Source organism: Rhinoderma darwinii, chromosome 7 (assembly GCF_050947455.1).
Source record: "Rhinoderma darwinii isolate aRhiDar2 chromosome 7, aRhiDar2.hap1, whole genome shotgun sequence".
In the NCBI taxonomy this organism is placed as follows: Eukaryota; Metazoa; Chordata; class Amphibia; order Anura; family Rhinodermatidae; genus Rhinoderma; species Rhinoderma darwinii.
In genome coordinates this window covers 24,953,819-24,975,442 of record NC_134693.1, presented here as the reverse complement: position 1 = coordinate 24,975,442, position 21,624 = coordinate 24,953,819, and the positions used below count along the sequence as shown (strand labels likewise).

Here is a 21,624-nt window from a genome sequence, read left to right as displayed (position 1 = left end):
ACAGTTTATTTTGGGATTTATTTTAATTATTTTTTTACCCTCATTTTATATATTTTCTATGACTGTCCGTTAATCCAGAATATTTAATAATACTGTACCTTCTGATGCCAGATTGTTGGAATTTTACTGTGTATAGATAGATAAATGACACGTAGATTACATATATACAATGCTAGGGATTTTGCAGCTAGCGCAGACTGTATGCCAGCAGTCACATGACTCGTTTATACTGCTCGCACTATTGGTGCACATCATACAAAGTTACCCACTGACCTAATTTTGTTGGCTTCAAAACATATATGCCATAGTCCATTCACCTAGGTGAAGATAATGGTGCCAGGATCAAAAGGGGGATGTCCAGCACTCAATAAGGCTGCCCGAAAACGTAGCGTATTGCGCGGTCAAGAAATACGGGGCTTGTATAGCCACTGAAGCACGTGGTTTCATTGTGTTGCATTGCATTGTGCAGTGTTTGAGGAAATCTCTACATCTCCAACAATACAAATGAACAATACACGCTCTGTGCAGACACTGAATCAGCAGCGGCTTGCTAGAAAATCGGAAGTCAGAGATAAGAAATGGCGACTCATCGTTATATTTACATTGCATTTAAATGTATTCCGTTCAAATGTGTTTTTAGTATTGATATATTTTACCATTTTGTTTTCTAGGTCACCCAATTGGATCCCAGCAGGACTCTCATGGAACATAAGCTGTACCCTCAGGAAATACTTTTCCTGGAAGCCAAGGAATAAGTCTCCCTTGGAGTTGACTGTGAAAGCAGTGGAGGGGGTTCTGCTGTATTCACTGTGTCACCTCCCCACACCCAGAGTGCACACATGCGTCATAGGAGCGTGAGCCTGTAACAGACCACTCTGGAGGCTTTCCGCCTGGGCAGGAGATCATCACCAATACAAATGTCTAATATCACCAATACCTTTCATCCAGCTCCTGATATAAAGAATGCTCTGTTCTCACAAACATGTTAAAGGAAATACAATCAAATTGCTTTTTTGATATGTCATCGCTACATGTGAGAAGATCACTTTGGTGACGTCTGAAAATCTCGGAGCACCCCTAATTTCCAGAATGATAGGGCTCCAAAGAGCACTCAATCCCCTTTGGCACTACTCAGAGATTTATATGACTTAATTCGAAATAAGTGAACCAACATTCAGGTCAATGGCAGGTTGCTTAGAATATGGTGTTAGATTTTGGTGAGACATTTGCCTGTGTATTGGTGTCCTTTAAAATGTTTTATTTTGATTTCTGTTAAATACTCTGTATCTGAGCAGTGCCAAAGGGGGAGGGGGGATGTTGGGCGTTCAATAGAACTTTTTAGTTCTGGAAATCAGTGATGGTCGGAAATTACGGACTTCAAGGGCGAGATCTCACGTTTCGGTAACAGTCAGAAGGTCATTTTGGCTGGATGCTCCCTTTAAATGTCTCCTAATTCTAGAGCTGGAAACACGTGACCTACCTGGTGATGCTGAGTGTCTGTATACTCCTGCTGTATCCATACACTGTAGAGTCTTCAAGTCTTACCAATTTGTTTAATGGGGGCTTTGTTCACATGAGTAAAGGCCAAACCCAAAATAACTACGAGATTTTGCAGAATTTTATAAAATCTGTGTATGATTTCCCCATCCTACTCTTTTTTTCAAAATATTTTTGTGCGTCCTCTGATGGCATCTTCTCCCGTTTTTGGCAAGAAATATATATGACCCCAACATGAACGCAGAATTCTACTATATTTATATATGGAGGCTGATGTCCTTCATGTATAAATACAGTAATGTGGAACTGCACTTTAAGGGATGTTACACCTATATGCTGTGTCAGCCAAGTTTAAAGATGCAAGAAGACTAGAACGTCATTAATCCGACCGTAACCAATTGGTGTTAATGGCTTCTTCAAGATCGTTTTTAAAGGGGTTAGATTGGAGTAAGGGGTCTGCTTATTTTTCAGGTAGTGCGCCACTCTTGTCTATAGGCTGTGTCTGGTATTGTAGCTCTGCCCCATTCATGTGATTAGGATTGAGCTGCAATACCAATAGGTAAGAGTGGCACTGTTTCTTCAACCTAATGTCATACAACCCCTTAAAGAGACTCTGTCACCACATTATAAGTGCCCTGTCTCCTACATAAGGAGATGGGCGCTGTAATGTAGGTGACAGTAATGCTTTTTATTTAAAAAACCGATCTTTTTATACAACGTTAGGAGCGATTTTAGTTTATGCTAATGAGCTTTCTTAATGTCCAAGTGGGCGTACTTTTACTTTCGACCAAGTGGGCGTTGTACAGAGGAGTGTATGACGCTGACCAATCGGCATCATGCACTCCTCTCCATTCATTTACACTGCACTAGCGATATAGATATATCACTATGTGCAGCCTCATACACAAGCCCTAACATTACTAGTGTCCTGATAATGAATACACATGACCATCCAGTCTGGACGTCATGTGTACTCAGAATCCTGACACTTCTGACTCTTTTTTTGTGAGATTCCGGCAAGTGAAACCAAATCTCGCGAGATCACAGAGCTAAACGAGATTTGGTTTCACTTGCCGGAATCTCACAAAAAAAGAGTCCGAAGTGTCAGGATTCTGAGTACACATGACGTCCAGGCTGGATGGTCATGTGTATTCATTATCAGGACACTGTAGTAATGTTAGGGTTTGTGTATGTAGCTGCACATAGTGATATATCTATATCGCTAGTGCAGTGTAAATGAATGGAGAGCAGTGCATGATGCCGATTGGTCAGCGTCATGCACTCCTCTGTACAACGCCCACTTGGTCGAAAGTAAAAGTACGCCCACTTGGGCATTAAGAAAGCTCATTAGCATAAACCAAAATAGCTCCTAACGTTGTGAAAAAAGATAGTTTTTTTTAGATAAAAAGCATTACTGTCACCTACATTACAGCGCCGATCTCCTTATGTAGGAGACAGGGCATTTATAATGTGGTGACAGAGTCTCTTTAAATAATTTGATAGGAGGCCAAAAACGTCTGCACGTGATACACCCTGTTCTGTAATTGGAACGATCACAGAATTTCAGATACTTAGCATCACTATATTGCGATATTTTTCCTCTTACTAGAATTTCTCAACCATATACTCATCCAGCATTTTATTACTTTTTAATTCATTTCCAAATCCTGGACATCCCTTGTCTGAATTTTCTACATTGAAATCTTCAGGAAAACAAAAAATGATTCATAGACACATTGTCTAACATGAGACCTGGTAAGATGAGAAGAGCAGAACTTTCCATAGAGATTTTACAGTATTACAGTGGACATTGCCTGATGCTTTGATACAATGTGAGGGATTATTTGAAGAATATACTTTGGTCAAGATGCCAGTTATTTATTTCTGATTTAAGCTTTTGGTTGCAAACATTCATATATATTCCTTTATTTTTTATTTTATTTTTAGGCAGGGGAGGTGGGGTGCATTTATTTTATTATTTTTTTTTGCAGTGTGTGCCTCTTAAATATATGCATGATGTGAATATTTAACTCTGAATAAATAACAGACCAAGACGAGATACTTGAAATCCTCCAAATAATTCAGAGCTTTCCTACGCCGGTCCAAAAAGCTCTAGAATCTGTGACTGGTTTAATGTAGACTAAGGGCTCATGGACACGGCCGTATTATGACTCTGTACAACCTGTGAGTTGTACGGGGCTGTGATACGCCAGCCGTTGAAGTCCATGGTGAAAAAAACCCACAGGATTTCGAGAAAACAGGGATTTAACTTCGATAAATTTAATAAAGCAAATATACTATGGGTTTCAGGATTCATCAGGTGCTTAGTGTATCTACATACGCCTCCGATTTCATACAGAGGCATACAGCTGGTTTTATCTGTTGGATTCTTTATCAATCCATGTTCCATCATATGACGGAGATATTCTCCAGTAGACGCTTTACTGGTGCACCATACGATGGGACTTGGTGTGTCTACGTCTCCATGAGCCTCTGTATGGGCTCCGTGCATGTTGCTCTGCCATGTGCATTAAGCCTATGGCTCTAAATGGTACAGGTTTCATTAGACCCTAACATACTGGAATCTGCCAGGAAACATGTTTCCACTTTGTCGCGGCCACATGCGGATGAAACCACCTGCATGCAGTCGTTGCATCGTGGGAACGTACGCTTACAGTTGTGGAAAGTTCAGCTTCTGTTTATTGTGGAAACCTCCCTTCTTTTATTTCAAGCCTACAATTCCTTGTTCACCTGGTGTGATCTGCATCAAGCCCAGGTCAACAAAGAATGTCCAAGTCTGTATCCACACATGCAGTTTTTGATGCCGTGTTTTGTTTTTAAGCCAATGCCAGAAAACTGCACCTAAATTGCTCCAGAAACTGCCAGCTGTGATGCCAGGTTCACAGATGCAATGTAGTGTTGGTGCGGTTTTTGGGCTCAGTCTTTTGAGCCTAAGGGGGAGTTTACACTTTTTTTTTTTTTTGTCAGGCAGTCAAAATCTGCCTTAAAATTCCTTCGACAATTTAAGGCAGATTTTGAGTCTATAGCATTTTTTGCCTTTTTTTTTTTTCTGCGTGTGTTTTGTTTTAGCTGTTGAATCTAATGCAACAACTGCAAACAAAAAACGACGCAAAAAAAGCGACAAACAAGTACCGCAAGGTTTTTCTGCCTTTTTATTGATTTCAATGGGAAGTCAGAGGCAGAAATCGCTCAAAGAAAAAGCATGCTGCTTTTTTTTTTTTTTTTTTTTTTTTTTTTTTACATGAGCGGCCAAAAGACACCCAGGGAAAGAAAGCCTCTGCCTCCCATTGAAAGGAGATACATCAGTCTTTTCTTTATACCTTTCCTTCCTTTTGGATCCACTTCTGCTTTGGGCTCAAAAAGCCAAAAACTGCATCAAACTGCGTGTGTGATTCCAGCCTAATTCATAAAAAAGGACTATAATGTGACAATATAGTCCCGGAACTGCGTGGAGGTTTGCATGCAAATACATACAGAACTCTCAATTCAAACCGCATTTATAGGCCATAGACCTCTACTTACCTCTAGAGCTGAATCGCAGCACGTTATATATTAGAACGTTTCTGCGCCTTTTAACTCCCGGAGAACTAGCAGTCATGATTATATATTGGAGCACACCAACCTATACATGTCTTATATACCTAATACAAATTTACATAAGCTTTAATAATGAACTCAGGAGCCCAAGACGTAAAATCCAGCCAGTCTAGGGTTCAACAGAGTGAGCCACATCTGCCATGGTTCGGACCCAGACTAGGAAAGCCCGAAAGGTTTGAGGAATGAACCACACGATGCCAATCCAGCTAATGTCTCGTTTTCTTTCCCCACAGTTGTTTTCTAGAATTAATATAGTAGCGCAGATCATGGATGGAAGTCATGTGCTACAGGTACAGGCGTTATTTGCAGTGGCCTTCCTTTATTTTATATCTGTCTTTACAGCGAAATGTGAACTGTTCAAGTCTCCGATTGTACCTCTTGATGCTGATGTAAAATTGTGATCCCCTTCAGGTAGCCGAGTTTTGCTTCTTTTTTATTTTCTTTTTGTTTTTTTTTAGGCTGCTGATTAGTTTACAGACTTCAAATCTCATACGTGTAAGGGCAAAATGGCAGCCAACGTGTAAAAACGAGGCTTTTGTGAATGGCTCCAGCCAAACACAAAATGGATTTATGAGGGCGCAAGTACCTGAAGTGAAGTTACAGCCCGCTACATACATGTGTATTATTTTTTTTAAGCCCCTTTTATTTCATGACATTGGGGTGTAACTTCATCGGCCAAAGCTTTTCAGAGAAACTGATCTATGTTCTTACCTTAAAATAAATCATAGGAGCCTTCACCTCTCTGCTCCCACTCCCCAAATGTCTGTCATTGTTTGTATATTGTTATTCTGATGTTTTTAAGAATGTTGTACTTGTCACGCCACAAAAAAAAATGAAAAATGCAAAATGTGTGGAAAAAATTGTTTCATTTATTGATTGGGGGGTGCATTTTTGGGGTTCCTCTTATAGCTCACAAAACACAGACTACATTCATTAGAGGTATATTAATAACGCCTCATTCAGATCCCTAAGATACTGTTAGGTAGGTCTTTGGACCCATGGTCGGGACGGATGGTAAAATGCGGCGGAATTATGTCCGTCTGAATGAGGCTGAACACTAGATGCTGAATTGGATCTAAACTATGTCATGAAGAACACCAGCCAGATATAGAATTATAACTGCGTGATTATTTACATGGGGAATTAAAAAATTTGCAAGGAAGAATTTTTGGGTAAATATATTGCACATCTATAAATACAACACTGCTATCAAGGATGATTTTTTTTTGGTAAATATATTACACATCTTTAAATACAACACAACAATCAGCGTTATGCCCCCTGATTATCACATTTGCAGAGGTGAGCATTACCTTATGATAATCAGGATACAGTAGTTGTCTCAGAACCAAAATTTATATAAAAAGGAAAAGCAAAAAGAGGAGAAATCACAGTAATGTAAAAAAATATATTTTATTAGCCCAAAGTTGGTGCTACCCCCCCCCCCCCCCTGAAAAACAGTTAAATTCTTGGTACTAGTAGTGGGGATGCCTTTGATCAGGGCATACACCCGCCCAGGTAAAGGCTAGTTAGACTGACTATTTACATACAATATATAAAAATTACCACATATACTGTAATTATACAAAACGAATTATTAGTATATCTGAGAAATCCATTATAATCACATAAAAAAACAACCAATAAATATAGTAATGTATACACAAAATCCGTAAGAGATGAGAATTGGGCATAAGTGCTGCACAGGAGCTGTGTGGATAAATATATTAAGGTCTTGCATATCTTGGAAAACCTCCCAACTTTGTTGTGGCCCCGTAAAGTTGCACCAGGCATATCGCTCATCGTGTTGGCTTCCTTCCTCGGCTCTAATCCTCCACTTGATCAAAAAAGACAAATGAGAGAAAGTCTCTTCCGAACTTGATGTGCAAGGGGCTAACCCAGAACTTAAGTAGCATACTTAAAGAGGCTCTGTCACCAGATTTTGCAACCCCTATCTGCTATTGCAGCAGATAGGCGCTGCAATGTAGATTACAGTAACGTTTTTATTTTTAAAAAACGAGCATTTTTGGCCAAGTTATGACCATTTTTGTAGTTATGCAAATGAGGCTTGCAAAAGTCCAAGTGGGTGTGTTTAAAAGTACAAGTCCAAGTGGGCGTGTATTATGTGCGTACATCGGGGCGTTTTTAATACTTTCACTAGCTGGGCGCTCTGATGAGAAGTAACATCCTCTTCTCTTCAGAACGCCCAGCTTGTGACAGTGCAGATCTGTGACGTCACTCACAGGTCCTGCATCGTGACGGCCACATCGGCACCAGAGGCTACAGTTGATTCTGCAGCAGCATCAGCGTTTGCAGGTAAGTCGATCTTACCTGCAAACGCTGATGCTGCTGCAGAATCAACTGTAGCCTCTGCTGCCGATGTGGCCGTCACGATGCAGGACCTGTGAGTGACGTCACAGATCTGCACTGTCACAAGCTGGGCGTTCTGAAGAGAAGAGGATGTTACTTCTCATCAGACCGCCCAGCTAGTGAAAGTATTAAAAACGCCCCGATGTACGCACATAATACACGCCCACTTGGACTTGTACTTTTAAACACACCCACTTGGACTTTTGCAAGCCTCATTTGCATAATTACAAAAATGGTCATAACTTGGCCAAAAATGCTCGTTTTTTAAAAATAAAAACGTTACTGTAATCTACATTGCAGCGCCTATCTGCTGCAATAGCAGATAGGGGTTGCAAAATCTGGTGACAGAGCCTCTTTAAAGAGACCCGGTCACTAGGTCATATAAGTTGAACTGGTTAACTGACCTGAATAGTTCTGTTTCCCTGATTCCAGCACTTTTTTTTTTTTTTTTTTTCCCCTTGACCTCCCCCGTTCCAGAAATATGACCCACTGTTGTATTGGCTCCCTATGCTAATCTTCTGTAGTTAGCCAACGGGGTGGAGCTGGCTTCCTTGCCTCTGATGCTGACCAATCAGTGCAAAGCAGCTTGAGGGTAGTTCACGCCCTGTTTGCAGCAAATTAGCATATAGGGAGCCAACACAACAGTGGGCCACATCTCTGGAACGGGGGTCTAAAAAAAACAAAAAACGCAACAAACCGTGCTTAAATCAGGGAGACAGCGCTATTCAGGTTAGTAAATCAGTTCAATCTTTTTCTGAAATCTGCAGCTGACATTGCCGCTGTCTGGCCAGAAGATCCACATGAGGGTTAGCCCCATTGTGATTCATTGTATCTAGTCGCACGCTTTTCAGCACGGAACCCACAGCAATAATGACCATTCTGCAGATTTTATATTTCACAGTCTGTTCATTATTCCACGCTGGTATTTTCCTGAGCACCTGCATGGGGTATGAAATATCCCCATCACATGCATTGCCAGCAGAATGTCGTCAGATTCTGTCAGGATTTAAACACGTAATCCGTGCCTATATCCTGAGAGAATCCTGAACGTGTGAACATGACCTTACAGGTAATGTCTGGGTCTGGGATACAAATTATATGGTGGGGGCAAAATATTTTGAAGCTGCAGAATTGACATGGTTTGAATGTAAATGGAAACATAAGAATGTTCTGTTCTCTGTCCACCATTGTCTATTAGAGGTCAACAATATAATATTTCACAGTCTTTTTGTGCAAAAATTAACATTGTAATTCTAAATACAGCGGCTTCAACAATGTAACACTTCTCTTTTTGGTCCAGATCACAGGTTTGCCTAAACATTTTTTAACTAAATTTATTAAACCGTTACGCCACTTCAGCAGCGTAGATTTCCATTTCTGAAGCACAGACAAAATAAGATGTGCTAAATTTATAAAATTTGACGCATTATACTCCAGCGCACCTCAGTTTTAGGCCGGATTCACACGAGCGTGGCGTTTTTGCCTGCGCAAAAGCCACTTAGCAGCTCCGTGTGGCAGCAGCATATGATGCGCGGCTGCGTGCTTTTCGCGCAGCCGCCATCATTATGACACTCCATTTGGATGTTTGTAAACAGAAAAGCACGTGGTGCTTTTCTGTTTTCATTCATCTTTTGACAGCTGTTGCGCGAATCACGCAGTTCGCACGGAAGTGCTTCCGTGCCGCATGAATGGTTTTCACGCACCTATTGACTTCTAAGGGGTGCATGATGCGCGAAAAACGCCCAAAGAACGGACATGTCGTGACTTTTTTGCAACGGACCGACGAATAACACTAGGGATTGGTGGAGAAGGGGGACAATTAAATTAATGATTTTCCATCTATTAGCTATTATGCTGAATGTCCAGGACTAATGGTGGTGGGGCGCATTCTGAAACCACCGTCTTGGGCACCATGAGAACCCCTGCTCTGGAGCATTGGCGTGACCATGCATTACATAGTTGTCCATCCATCTTAATGGATGCAATGCTACATTTTTGCTGCAGTGGCCTTCACACGTATTCCACCAGCAATAATGGCTGATCACAAAGGGTCAGAGCAGCCAGACCCATGGTAGTCAGCTGATCGCCAGGGTACTGATCGGGAGGAGTAAGCAGGACTCACAGGCTTTCTCTGATTTCTGGCCGCGTATGAGCCTTTTACATGAAAAAACTGAATCATGACAAGTGATACACCCCCACGCTCAGCATTTTCCCCTCTATAATATGCTGCTCTCATATAGGAGACCTTACAGATCCATTTTCAGTGCAAAGCATTGTCACAAGCAACATTGCTTTCAATATTTTAAGACACAAGTTGACACAAGCTTCTCAAGTTCACATGGCTTTTCTCAAACCAATATAGTTAACACCCTACGGATATTCGCTAGGCAACTGGTGGGAAGAGGCATTATTTCTAATAATAGAAAAGTCGAGCTATGATAATTAGGGCGTGTTCACATCAACGTCGGGCTTCCGTTCATCGGTTCCATTCAACCTTTCCGTTGGAGGAACCGTTGAATGGAAAGCCAAACAGAAACCATAGCTTCCGTTTGCATTACCATTGATTGCAACAGTAATACTTCCGTTGCGGTTGGTTTCCGTTCCGTCAGGTTTCAGTTTTTTTTTTCAAAAACAATAGGGTAGTTGATTCCGACGGAAAGGTCGGACGGAACTGATGAATGGAAGCCCAGTGCTGATGTGAACAGGCCCTTAACAAGTTGGCCCCTGGATTGGTGACATTGAATAATAGAAATTCAGAATGGTCAAAAGTAACGCATGCTATTCTAAAGTGTGGTGTGGTATGACAGCACAACCAGGCTCCTCTACTGTCAGCAAGAACGATCTTGGACGATGCTTCATATTAGGTGAGTAACATTGGAAGAGAATTTAACGTAAAACATAAATAAATGTAGCTGGTTGTCTTACAAAATCAAAACTGAATTTCCCCTGCCCGTACGATCATGTCATAGCACTAAAGTCATTGGATATTGGTCTTTGGTCCGGAAGTGTCCTCTGACAGAATACTAAAAGTGTCCCTTACTGTATGGTGGTGTGAACAATCATGAGGTCCAAGAGTATTTGTTTGATACCTGAATTTTTTGAGTATGAATAAGAGTGTAAGGAAGTTGTATAAGACCCACCACCAAGAAGATTGATCGAGGTTAGATCTTAGAATTAACGTTGGTACAGCAGGACATACACCTAATCCACCTATAGCCTGGCTCCTTGATCACAGACCCAAAGGGATTGCAAGGGCAGATGACCTGTATGCTGGAGACCACCACCATCAAGTAGCTGTGTAAATTGTGTGGCCTTTAATTGTTTTTTTTAGGAGTTGGGTTTGATTTGATCCCTCCAAAGTATTATTATTTTGTCTGGTTTAAAGACCATGTCCTCTGTAGTCGTCTTGAAACCAATCTGCTCTTCTAATACGTGTAGGTCATCTTCTTACTAACGCAAGTCTGGTCTTCAAACTCGTTGTTTATTCAGGTTCAATAACATTCAGAAAGTAGGGGGGAAATGTGGAGGGAGACGATTCAAAGGGATAGACACTTATGACGGCACTCGCTCATATAAACAAGTGGAGAGATAGCTTTGTGGTTGTTCCATCGTTGCTCAATGTGGAAGAAAGTGGTGATGTCCATGAGGAGACCGGGTTGGGCTTTCTTGGGGACAAATGCAGATTTAAAAAAAAAAAAAAACAGATCAGTATTGCCAAATCCAAAGAAAAAACCTCTAGGAATTATATAAAATGTCTGCCTGAGGGATAGGTGCCAGCATGCAAATCCTGTTTATTATAGTCAACTTGTTTTAATGTTCTATACAGAAATATAAGAACTTTTTTTATGCACGTTTTTATTATTGCCCACAGTGATCCTGCCTTAGGAACTTTCAGACATTACTCATCTTGGGAGATCCATGTAGTTCTTACTATCATAAGTCCCTGTCTTCCACAAGGTTAGAGGGGTAGCAGTCTTAGGAGCTTGTGTTTCGGGTGCTGGGTGCCAGGTGGAGAACGAACAAGACATGGCCAGAGTATGCAGATAGAGGGCAAGAACCGCAAATATAGGTGAAGAGTCGGCACTAATATTTAGTCCTGCTTTGCCTGTGATCACTGCGCTTGCAATCCCATAAGAGAGTAAAATAAATTAAAGCTCACAGGAACGTCTTGGTGCAAAATACTTTTTATTCAATCGCAGCCGTACGAAAGTGCAACATTTCGTCAGAGAGACTTCCTTTTTCAAGAATGCTTCAAGCCTCTATTTGGTCCTCATACATCAATGTTATTCTCTGCCCCTTCTTGCTAACCTGCAGTCAGATAGAAGAGAGTAACACATGCAGGATCGGACCATACAGGGCTTGTTTTTAGTCTGTTACTATGGAAACACAGGCCTGCAGGGGAGCTGTATACACAAAACGATAAAATATATTTTTAATAAGGATTTTTTTATTTTAGATACATTGAAAAAAGGTTGGAAAAATGTACATACCCTTTAAGTTAAATTTTTTTTGTAAGGTCACTCAAATTTTTAGCAAACCTCCCCTATCATTTTTTTTTTTAGATCTGTTTGTTTTCTTAGTGTTGTTTTTTTTTGTGTGTGTGCCGAAAGTGACTGCTCGAAGCAGAAACAGGTCCACATTTACCTGTAATCGTCCTTGCGTAGGATATAGTGAGCCAATATGGCAGGAGGTTAGGGGTCAAGTAAAAAGGAGGTAATTGGGATGGTTAAGATGCTTAAAATCACTTGTGTCCAACTCACTGCACAGATAGGGATTTAGTTCCTGCTAGGGTGTCGCTCATGAGGTTAAATACCAGAGTCACCCCAGTTCTTAAACTAAGATGAGCCCCCGCCAGCCCCTCCTGAAATCTCAGGATAAACTCCTATGAGGTCACGGAGAGTTTACTTTCTCAGAGTCGCTGTCCTGCAGGTGGAAGAATCGTTGTCACTATGTCCCTAACACTGGCCGGGTCTTGGAATGTAAATCCTACAATCCTCTTACAGGGAACTTGTGTTTTCTCTGCAGGATCCAATTCACAGTTAAGAATATGCCTTACAGCTCGGCAGACTTAATCCCTGTCACTTGTGTCATTTAAAAAAAAGACACAAGAAAAAACTGTCTGATCGCTGCTGTGATTTGTGATCGCCAGTGTCCTGTCCGAGAAATATGGAGCAATACGCTCACAAAGACGTGCGACATAATGGAAAGCACACTACAAGTAACAGTCATGTTACAGTGTGATAGACTCTTCTTCAGGTCAATTGCCTTGTAGATTTTTTCCACTGAATTATTGGGTCACATATTTTCTTTTAAATTGGTCTTCGTTGAAAATCAACGGTTTACAAAGTTTGATAAAGTCGTATTTGGATTAAATGTCATACTTTAATAAATTTTACCCCTGTGTCTCGGAAATTTTTTAGATATTCCGCTGTGTGTATCCATAACACAAGTTCAAATTTAAGAAATATAAGGCTACTGAAGGACCAATACACTGAAAAACACATTGATAGGAGAAGACCCTTCGGCCGGGTTCCCACGTAGCATAAATGCTACGGAATTTCCGCAATTGAATTCTGTGTGAAAATTCTGCACCATTTACAGTAGCAGCAAAGTGGATGAGATTCTGAAAATCTGATGCCCACGCTGCGGGAAAAAAACGCAGCGTAAACGTTAATAAATTGACCTGCGGTGCAGAATTTAATTCAGCTACATGTGAATTTATGCTGTATTTTTGTTGATTTTCCGTTGAATTAAATGGGGATGCAAAACCCGCAACAAAGCCCAGTGTTGCGACTTTTGCGCCGTATTTGTAGCGATTACGCCGCAAAAATTGCAAATACGGAAAATAAAGTAAAATCATACCCAGAACGCCATCCTCCTTCCTGCAGTCCGGCCTCCTGGGATTATGTTGCATCCCATGTGACTGCTGCAGCGTCATCCAGGGAAGCCGGAGTGGACTGCGATGGAGGGATGCGTCGCCATAACAACGACCTATGTAAGAGCGTTTTTTTTTTTTTTACCACTGCTATCCACAGTGGAAAAATGCACCACAATTTTGTGCTGGTTTTGGACGGAATATACTGCTGGTTCCAGGTCGGATACACTGCCTCTGGCATGGCCTAATAGGCAAATGCTGATGGCGGATATGGGGGGCTCTGACACTTCTGACTCTTTTCTTTGAGATTTCCAGCAAGGGAAACGAAATCTCGTTTACCTCGTAATCTCGCGAGATTACGCGTGGCTTGCTGGAATCTCACAGAAAAGATTCAGAAGTGTCAGGATTCTGAATACACATGACGTCCAGGCTGGAGGTCATGTGTATTCATTATCAGGACACTTGATTAACGTTAATCTCTTTGTATCCGGCTGCACATCGTTCTAGTAAGAACACTATGTGCTGCTGTGTAAATGAATGGAGAGGAGTGTATGACGCTGACTGGTCACTGATTGGTCAGCGTCATACACGTAAACACGCCCAGTTAAAAACACAATACACGCCCAGTTAGACATAACGAAAAAAAAGCCCAGTTGTCCATTTCAAAGTTCATTTGCATATATATATAAAATAGCTCATAACTTGGCCAAGAATTAACGTTTTAAAAAAAACAAAAAACTTTACTGTTATCTACATTGCAGCGCCGATCACATGCAATAGGAGATAGGGATTTGAGAATCTGGTGACAGAGCCTCTTTAAATGATTATTAATAACAAAGCAAAAATATGCACTTGGCAGAAAACAAATAAGAGACTTAGACATACTAATTAAAAAAGTATATGTGTGTGTATACATGTGTAAATATATGTATACACACACACACACACACACACACACACACACACACACACACACACACAAAGTGGGGCAGATTTACTAATACTGTCTAAGACTTAGCATAAACTTAGACAAAGCAGTTAGAAAATGCACCAAATTTGTCACTCTGATACATGCTATATGATAGATTTGGCGCATTTTACGAGACATGTCAGTCACTTTTCTCTTTCTAATACCAGCTATTAGTAGGTTTAGTTTATGCCAGAGTTTGCATCAAGTCTGGTGCACTGTGTCACATATTAAGCCACGCACCCTTCCCACTATGCCTCGCCCTTTTCTGGCTAAGCCACATCCCCTTTGTCACGTGTGTCTGAAACAGTTCATAAATATGGCTCAGTATGTGCACCAAAATTCTGGTTAAATTTGTGCCTGAATTTTGGCTCATTTTGAATAGTAAATCTACTCCAAGATCTGCGTTATTCTGGCAGTAGGGTTTGTGCTTTGACACTTTATTGATGTTAAAGCAGAACAATAAAGAAACAGATTAGGAATAGCATTGTTGCTTTTGAAGTTAAAGTGAATGTCAACCTTTGAATACCATGCTGTGTTTAGGTCCAACAATCTTTTTTGCTTGGTGCTCCTAATCCCCTTTATAGACATAGCGTTAAATGATAAAATTCTAACCATCTTCAGCTCCCACTAGAGGGAGATGGTGAGCTTACTGCATACTGGTTTATCATGATGGTCAATGTCTAAATATTCTCCCTATAGTGTTGGCTGCAGGCAGCTAGGATTTTATCATTTAACTTTTTGTCTATGGCAGAGGATTTGGATCTCCTGTATGTGCAAAAATAAATCAGAATATAACTTTTGGGCCTATTTTGATTTAAAAAAATAAAGGTTGGACATTCACGTTAAAGCGTACCTAACCTTTTTAGGTGACTTTTTAAAATAAGCGGTCAAAGGAATATAAATATTAATGGCCATTATATGACTTGTATTCTGCATTTTTTTTTTTGGCAGTTTTCCCCTCTGCAGACTGCCTCTAAGGCTGGGTTCACACACACTATTTACGGACGTAATTCGGGCGTGTTAGCCCCGAATTACGTCCGAAAATGCGGCTCAATAGCGTCGGCAAACATCTGCCCATTCATTTGAATGGGTCTTACGATGTTCTATGCCGACGGTCATTTTTTTTTTACGCCCCGCCGTAAAAAAGACGCCCGCGTCAAAGAAGTACCTGTCACTTCTTCAGACGTAAATGGAGCCGTTTTCCATTGACTCCATGGAAAAACAGCTCCATTTACGTCCGTAATGGACGCAGCAAAAAGCGCCTCAACATGCCAATACGGCTGAAATTACAGAGCTGTTTTCTCCTGAAAACAGCCCCGTAATTTCAGCCGTAACGGACGCTGCCGTGTGAACATACCCTAATTCTCAGTTTTCTCTGAGCTATTGGGTGTAGCCTAACTGCTATTATGTCTGCCATACACAGCACACAAGGAGAAGAGAACATCCTGCTCTTCTATCACATATATAGAAAGAGCAGCAGCGGAAGGAAATTATGCAGCAGCAATGAGCAGTGTAGCTGTGAATTCAGCACTGGGGTTAGATATAACACTTACTAGAACCGGCGGCAGTGTCTGTGCGCCTCTCTAATTGTGCTCCCTCCTCCCCATAGACTTCTATCGGTAGCTGTAACCTGACGCATCATTGAGCTAATAGTCCGTCTCCTCTTGAGGAGCTGGAAAAAGCTGTAAATTCAGGGAGTAAACAATTAGGACAGGGGGGAGCCTGGTAAATGGAGAACGAGGCATTTTTCCCTAATAAGATATATTATAAAGTTTCTTTTATTCGCTTGTATTATTGATTTATGCAAAGTTTGTTGAAAAGTTAGTGACCATTTAAGCAATAGTGAAGACTACTGAGAATACCTTGGTTGGCATGGAAAACTAGTGGATACTTGACCAACTCAAACCTAAGCTACTTGAATCACATATGATTTAGACTGAAACGTTATCTCATGTTATCAGAAGATTTAGCTCCTAAAAAAGGACAACCAAGAACACAAAGAGTCGATGCACTCTCAGCACATTAAGAAAACCCAAAGACCCAAACAGGACCACATGTTGTGAAGAAACCTTAGGCGAAGAAACCATGGGGTCCCCAGGAGTTGACAGTGACTTGACAGCACTTAATAATAAACTTGCTGAAATAAAATAAAGTCTATCAAAAGAGAAACATGAGGTTTTAACGAATAATTATCCAACAAGCAAAACTGTAACCATTAAGTAACATTGTAAGAAGCGTTACATACTATATATAGATCCGATGCAGTCCATGCCTGAGGTTCCTTCTTTCTGAGTTCATTCTAAGTACAGCTCAGCATGGGATAAGAAGATAAACAAATAAGTGGAATACCCAGAGATTGAATATAATGTTTATTTAACTCCACTTCTGGATATTATCTATGAGCGAAATGACAGACAGACACGGATCCTTTTTCAGGGAGCAGCATTTTCCCTGCAAGCAATAAATTTATTTGGCAGAATAGTTACAATCAAAATCCCAGAGCGAGTAAATCCGTTTAGTTCCATAATGTTATGGGTAATGTCACTATACTGCATTGAAAATAAACCTGATGTGGAAACTTTGAGTTTTACACAATAACGTTAAATTCTGTTAGTCCGGCATCCTTGGCATCTCCAGAGTGTTCAATTTAATTATTTTACTTTCCAATAAAACTTGAAGACTCCGTGACTACCCCGGGGGTTCCAACCTTCCCAGAGTGACTTCATAGTCTTGTCTTGAAAGCCATTACTGTACCTGTAACTTCAGTTCCAGATTGAGAATGTTCTGGGCACATTCATGCAATGTAGATTTTTTGATGGGCTCCTCCTTAAATAGGTTTTTGATGATGCCCTATTAATGGTCCTTCATCAACTTGCTCAAAACTAAGAATTCGATTTCATTCCTTTTTTCTTTTAAGACCTGGAGTTATCATACAATCTCTAATGTTGCCCTTGATCAAATTTAAACCCAGGACATAAAAACATAATACCCTGTACATAAAGTTCTTTAAAGTGCATATTTAGGTAGAATCATAGTTTCTAAGTGACAAAGAGGCTATACAGCCATAATTCATACATAATTAGTGAATCATAAAAACATTTAAACACATGTTGACAATTAAAACGAAATACCTTACTCTATGGAGATCTAACATAGTCAAAGTGCCTCATGCATTGAAAAACGGTGTCCAGCTGACAGTACTGCGTATGTCTATGCAGGTGATTCAAAACAGAGATCACCAAACTATGGATGCTTCCAATCCATGTAGGTTTGTCATAGTTATGTGTGCACGTGCAGAGAGGACATCGCTACATTTTCAACCATCTTGGAAAAGGGCAAAAGCGCCCATACCATAGATGTAAAGCAGGTAATGTGCATGTCCAAAGCAATACAAACAGGATGCTTCCAGTTCATGCAGCCTCTGTAGAGGTACAGTAAAATAGGTTCCCCATTTCTACATCAATCTAAATTGGATCGACTAGTCACTATACCTAAGGAACTTAATCTTCACAATTCCCAAAGACACTTAACAGTTTTAGAAATGTGCTATAGCACACCCCGAACTGCAAGTGATGAGGTTAGGGGTTCAATCCAGGTCACCATCCAAAATGCCACTTTTGGTACCCAATTGTATAGATTTAAATAATTGACAAAACCTGCTATTTGATATATTTTTTTTTTCAAAAGATTATTTTCGAAGAGAAAAAAATGGTGAATTTTGGAACAACTTTGCTTTATTATAGGAAAAAATCCCTATATAGATATAGACACAAATGAAATTTTTACAGTGTAACCATGACGTGTATCTACCTCCATACACAGTGTTCCAAATTATTATGCACATTGGATTTAAGTGTCATAAACATTTAATTATTAGTTTTTCAATTAAACTCATGGATGGTATTGTGTCTTAGGCTGGGTTCACACGACCTATTTTCAGGCGTAAACGAGGCGTATTATGCCTCGTTTTACGTCTGAAAATAGGGCTACAGTACGTCGGCAAACATCTGCCCATTCATTTGAATGGGTTTGCCGATGTACTGTGCAGACAACCTGTCATTTACGCGTCGTCGTTTGACAGCTGTCAAACGACTACGCGTAAAAATACAGCCTCGTCAAAAGAAGTGCAGGACACTTCTTTCAGACGTAATTTGAGCCGTTCTTCATTGAACTCCATGAAGCACAGCTCAAAATTTACGGCTGTCAGAGAAGCCTCGCAAAATGCGAGGAGGAGCTTTTACGTCTGAAACGAGGCAGCTGTTTTCTCCTGAAAACAGTCTGTCATTTCAGACGTAAATGCATGCTACCGTGTGCACATACCCTTAGGGCTCTTTGGATCATTGTAATCAATCTCAGACACCTGTGATAATTAGTTTGCCAGGTGTGCCCAATCAAAGGAAAACTACTTAAGAAGGACGTTCCACATTATTAAGCAGGCCACAGGTTTCAAGCAATATGGGAAAGAAAAAGGATCTCTGCTGCCGAAAAGCGTGAAATAGTGCAATACCTTGGACAAGGTATGAAAATATTGGATATTTCAAGAAAACGTAAGCGTGATCATCGTACTGTGAAAAGATTTGTGGCTGATTCAGAGCACAGACGTGTTCGTTCAGTTAAAGGCATAATGAGGAAGCTTTCTACCAGACAAATTAATAGGATTAGGAGAGCAGCTGCTAAAATGCCATTGCAAAGCAGCAAACAGGTATTTGAAGCCCCTGGTGCCTCGAGTCCCGCAAACCTCAAGGTGTAGGATCCTCCAGAGGTTTGCAAGTGTGCATAAAGCTATTATTCGACCACCCCTAAACAATGCTCACAAGCAGAAACGGTTGCAGTGGGCTCAGAAATACATGAAGACTAATTTTCAAACCGTGTTTACTGATGAGTGCCGTGCAACCCTGGAGGGTCCAGATGGATGGAGTAGTGGATGGTTGGTGAATGGCCACCATGTCCCAACAAGGCTGCAACGTCGGCAAGGAGGTGGCGGAGTCATGTTTTGGGCTGGAATCATGGGGAGAGAGCTGGTAGGCCCCTTTAGTGTCCCTGACGGTGTGAAAATGACCTCTGCAAAGTACGTAGAGTTTATGACTGACCACTTTCTTCCGTGGTACAAAAAGAAGAACCGTGCCTTCCGTAGCAAAATTATCTCCATGCATGACAATGCACCATCTCATGCTGCAAAGAATACCTCTGTGTCATTGGCTGCTATGGGCATAAAAGGAGAGAAACTCATGGTGTGGCCCCCATGTTCCCCTGACCTCAACCCTATTGAGAACCTTTGGAGCATCCTCAAGCACAATATCTATTAGGGTGGGAGGCAGTTCACATCAAAACAGAAGCTCTGGGAGGCTATTCTCACATCCTGCAAAGATATTCAAGCAGAAACTGTCCAAATACTGACAAATTCAATGGATGCAAGAATTGTGAAGGTGATATCAAAGAAGGGGTCCTATGTTAACATGTAACTTGGCCTGTTAAGTTTTTTTTGATTGAAAGAGCTTTTGATTTCTGTAAATATGACCTCCTGATGCTGCAAATTCAACAAATGACCATTTTAGTTCTCTTTACAACCTTTAAAATGTTTTGTTCTCTGTTGTGCATAATAATTTAAAACAGTGCATTTTGAGTTTTTTACTTCTAAAACAAAATCTGTTATCATTAGAAGATTTGTTCAATAAAATTCGCATTATACTCCAACGGTTGATGGCTGGAAGATTATACTGACTGTCATTTGCATCGACTATTTAGGAAAATCAGCGAAAAATAACATTTGCATAATAATTTGGAATGCAGTGTAGAGTAGCTTCACATTATGTTGATTCCATATATAGGCTTGAATAATGCATTTTTCTATATATGTACATAGACAAGGATTTTTTGCCTACAAGAAAGGAAAGAGAAGTATTAATAGACCATACATAAACAATCGTCTATAGGATCAATGACGAATCAAGATACAAAAGACAGACATTGTTACTTCAATCCTATGCAGATTAAAATATATAATCAAAATCCCACAAATATACTGGAGATTAACCCCCCATCTAAGTAAATATTGCCAATTTATATTCAATGTTTAGACCATGAGGTTTTAAAGTGTGTAGCCTAAAAATCCATTCTAGTTCCTTTTTCTTTAATAAACGTATTCTGTCTCCACCTCGTCTCATTGGGGGAACTGTGTCTATTACACGAAAGCGCAATGGTTTTTCAGAGTGTTTTGCCTCAAAAAAATGTTTAGGGACCGGTAGGTCCACACGTTTGCACCGTATTGTGTAACGATGTTGGTTAATCTTATGTCGAAGATCTAATGTGGTCTCACCTACATAGAGTGGATTGCAGGGACACTGTAACAAGTATACCACAAACTCGGCCTGACATGTCAAATAGTGATCAATATGAAAAATCTGAGGGAACAGTTTATGCAATTTAGGCATGGAAAGCGGCCCTTTTTCTTTGGACCCAGAAACGTCTGAGACGGTTTCTTTCTAGAACCCAAATCCGACCTCACCAATTTGTCACCCAAATTACAGGGACGACGGTATGAAAAAAGTGGTGGCACCCCAAATTCCGGAATATTGCAAAAGGACCCCCCTAGGATAGGCCAATGTTTTACGTATGATCTGTGCGATTGGTTCACTCAGTTCACTATAGGTGGACACAAATGGTATTCTTTTGGTTTTACCCTCCTTACTCCGTTGTGTCTTCTTTAATAAATCTTTACGTTGTATTCCACTAATCCTACTCCGATGATTCTGTAGAGATGTATTAGGGTAACCCCTTTCTCTAAATTTACCTGTAAGTGTATCTAATTTAATATCCAGTGTGTCCTCCTCAATAACTATCCTCTTTACTCTAATAAATTGACTGTAAGGCAATGATTAGATCATTGAGCGTGGGTGGCTACTGTCAAATTTAAAGGGAATGTGTCGCTAGAATTTTTTTTAAACAATTATTATTTAACCCCTTAATGACCAGCCTATTTTGGACCTTAATGACCAAGCCATTTTTTACGTTTTTCCATCGTCGCATTCCAAGAGCTATAACTCTTTTATTTTTGCGTCTACATAGCTGTATAAGGTCTTGTTTTTTGCGGGACAAGTTGTAATTTTTAATAGCACCATTTTGGGGGACATATTATTTATTGATTAACTTTTATTAACTTTTTTTTTGGGGGGGAATAGAAAAAAACCTGAAATTTCGCCACTCTTTTTCGCGTCTTAAATCAACGGCGTTTACCGTGTGATATAAATAACACCATAACTTTATTCAGCGGGTTGTTACGATTGCAACGATACCA

General features: G+C 40.4%; 1 protein-coding gene across 1 annotated transcript in view; it reads left to right on the top strand.

Annotated features, from left to right (window-relative positions):
* Positions 1–982, top strand: part of FAF1 (Fas associated factor 1) — a 197,973-nt gene extending 196,991 nt beyond the window's left edge. The window contains exon 19 of the mRNA XM_075832979.1: positions 672–982. Coding sequence (XP_075689094.1) covers positions 672–755 — 84 coding nt within the window. The 3' untranslated portion in view covers positions 756–982. The remainder of the gene's footprint in view (positions 1–671) is intronic.
* The last annotated feature ends 20,642 nt before the right edge of the window (positions 983–21,624 follow it).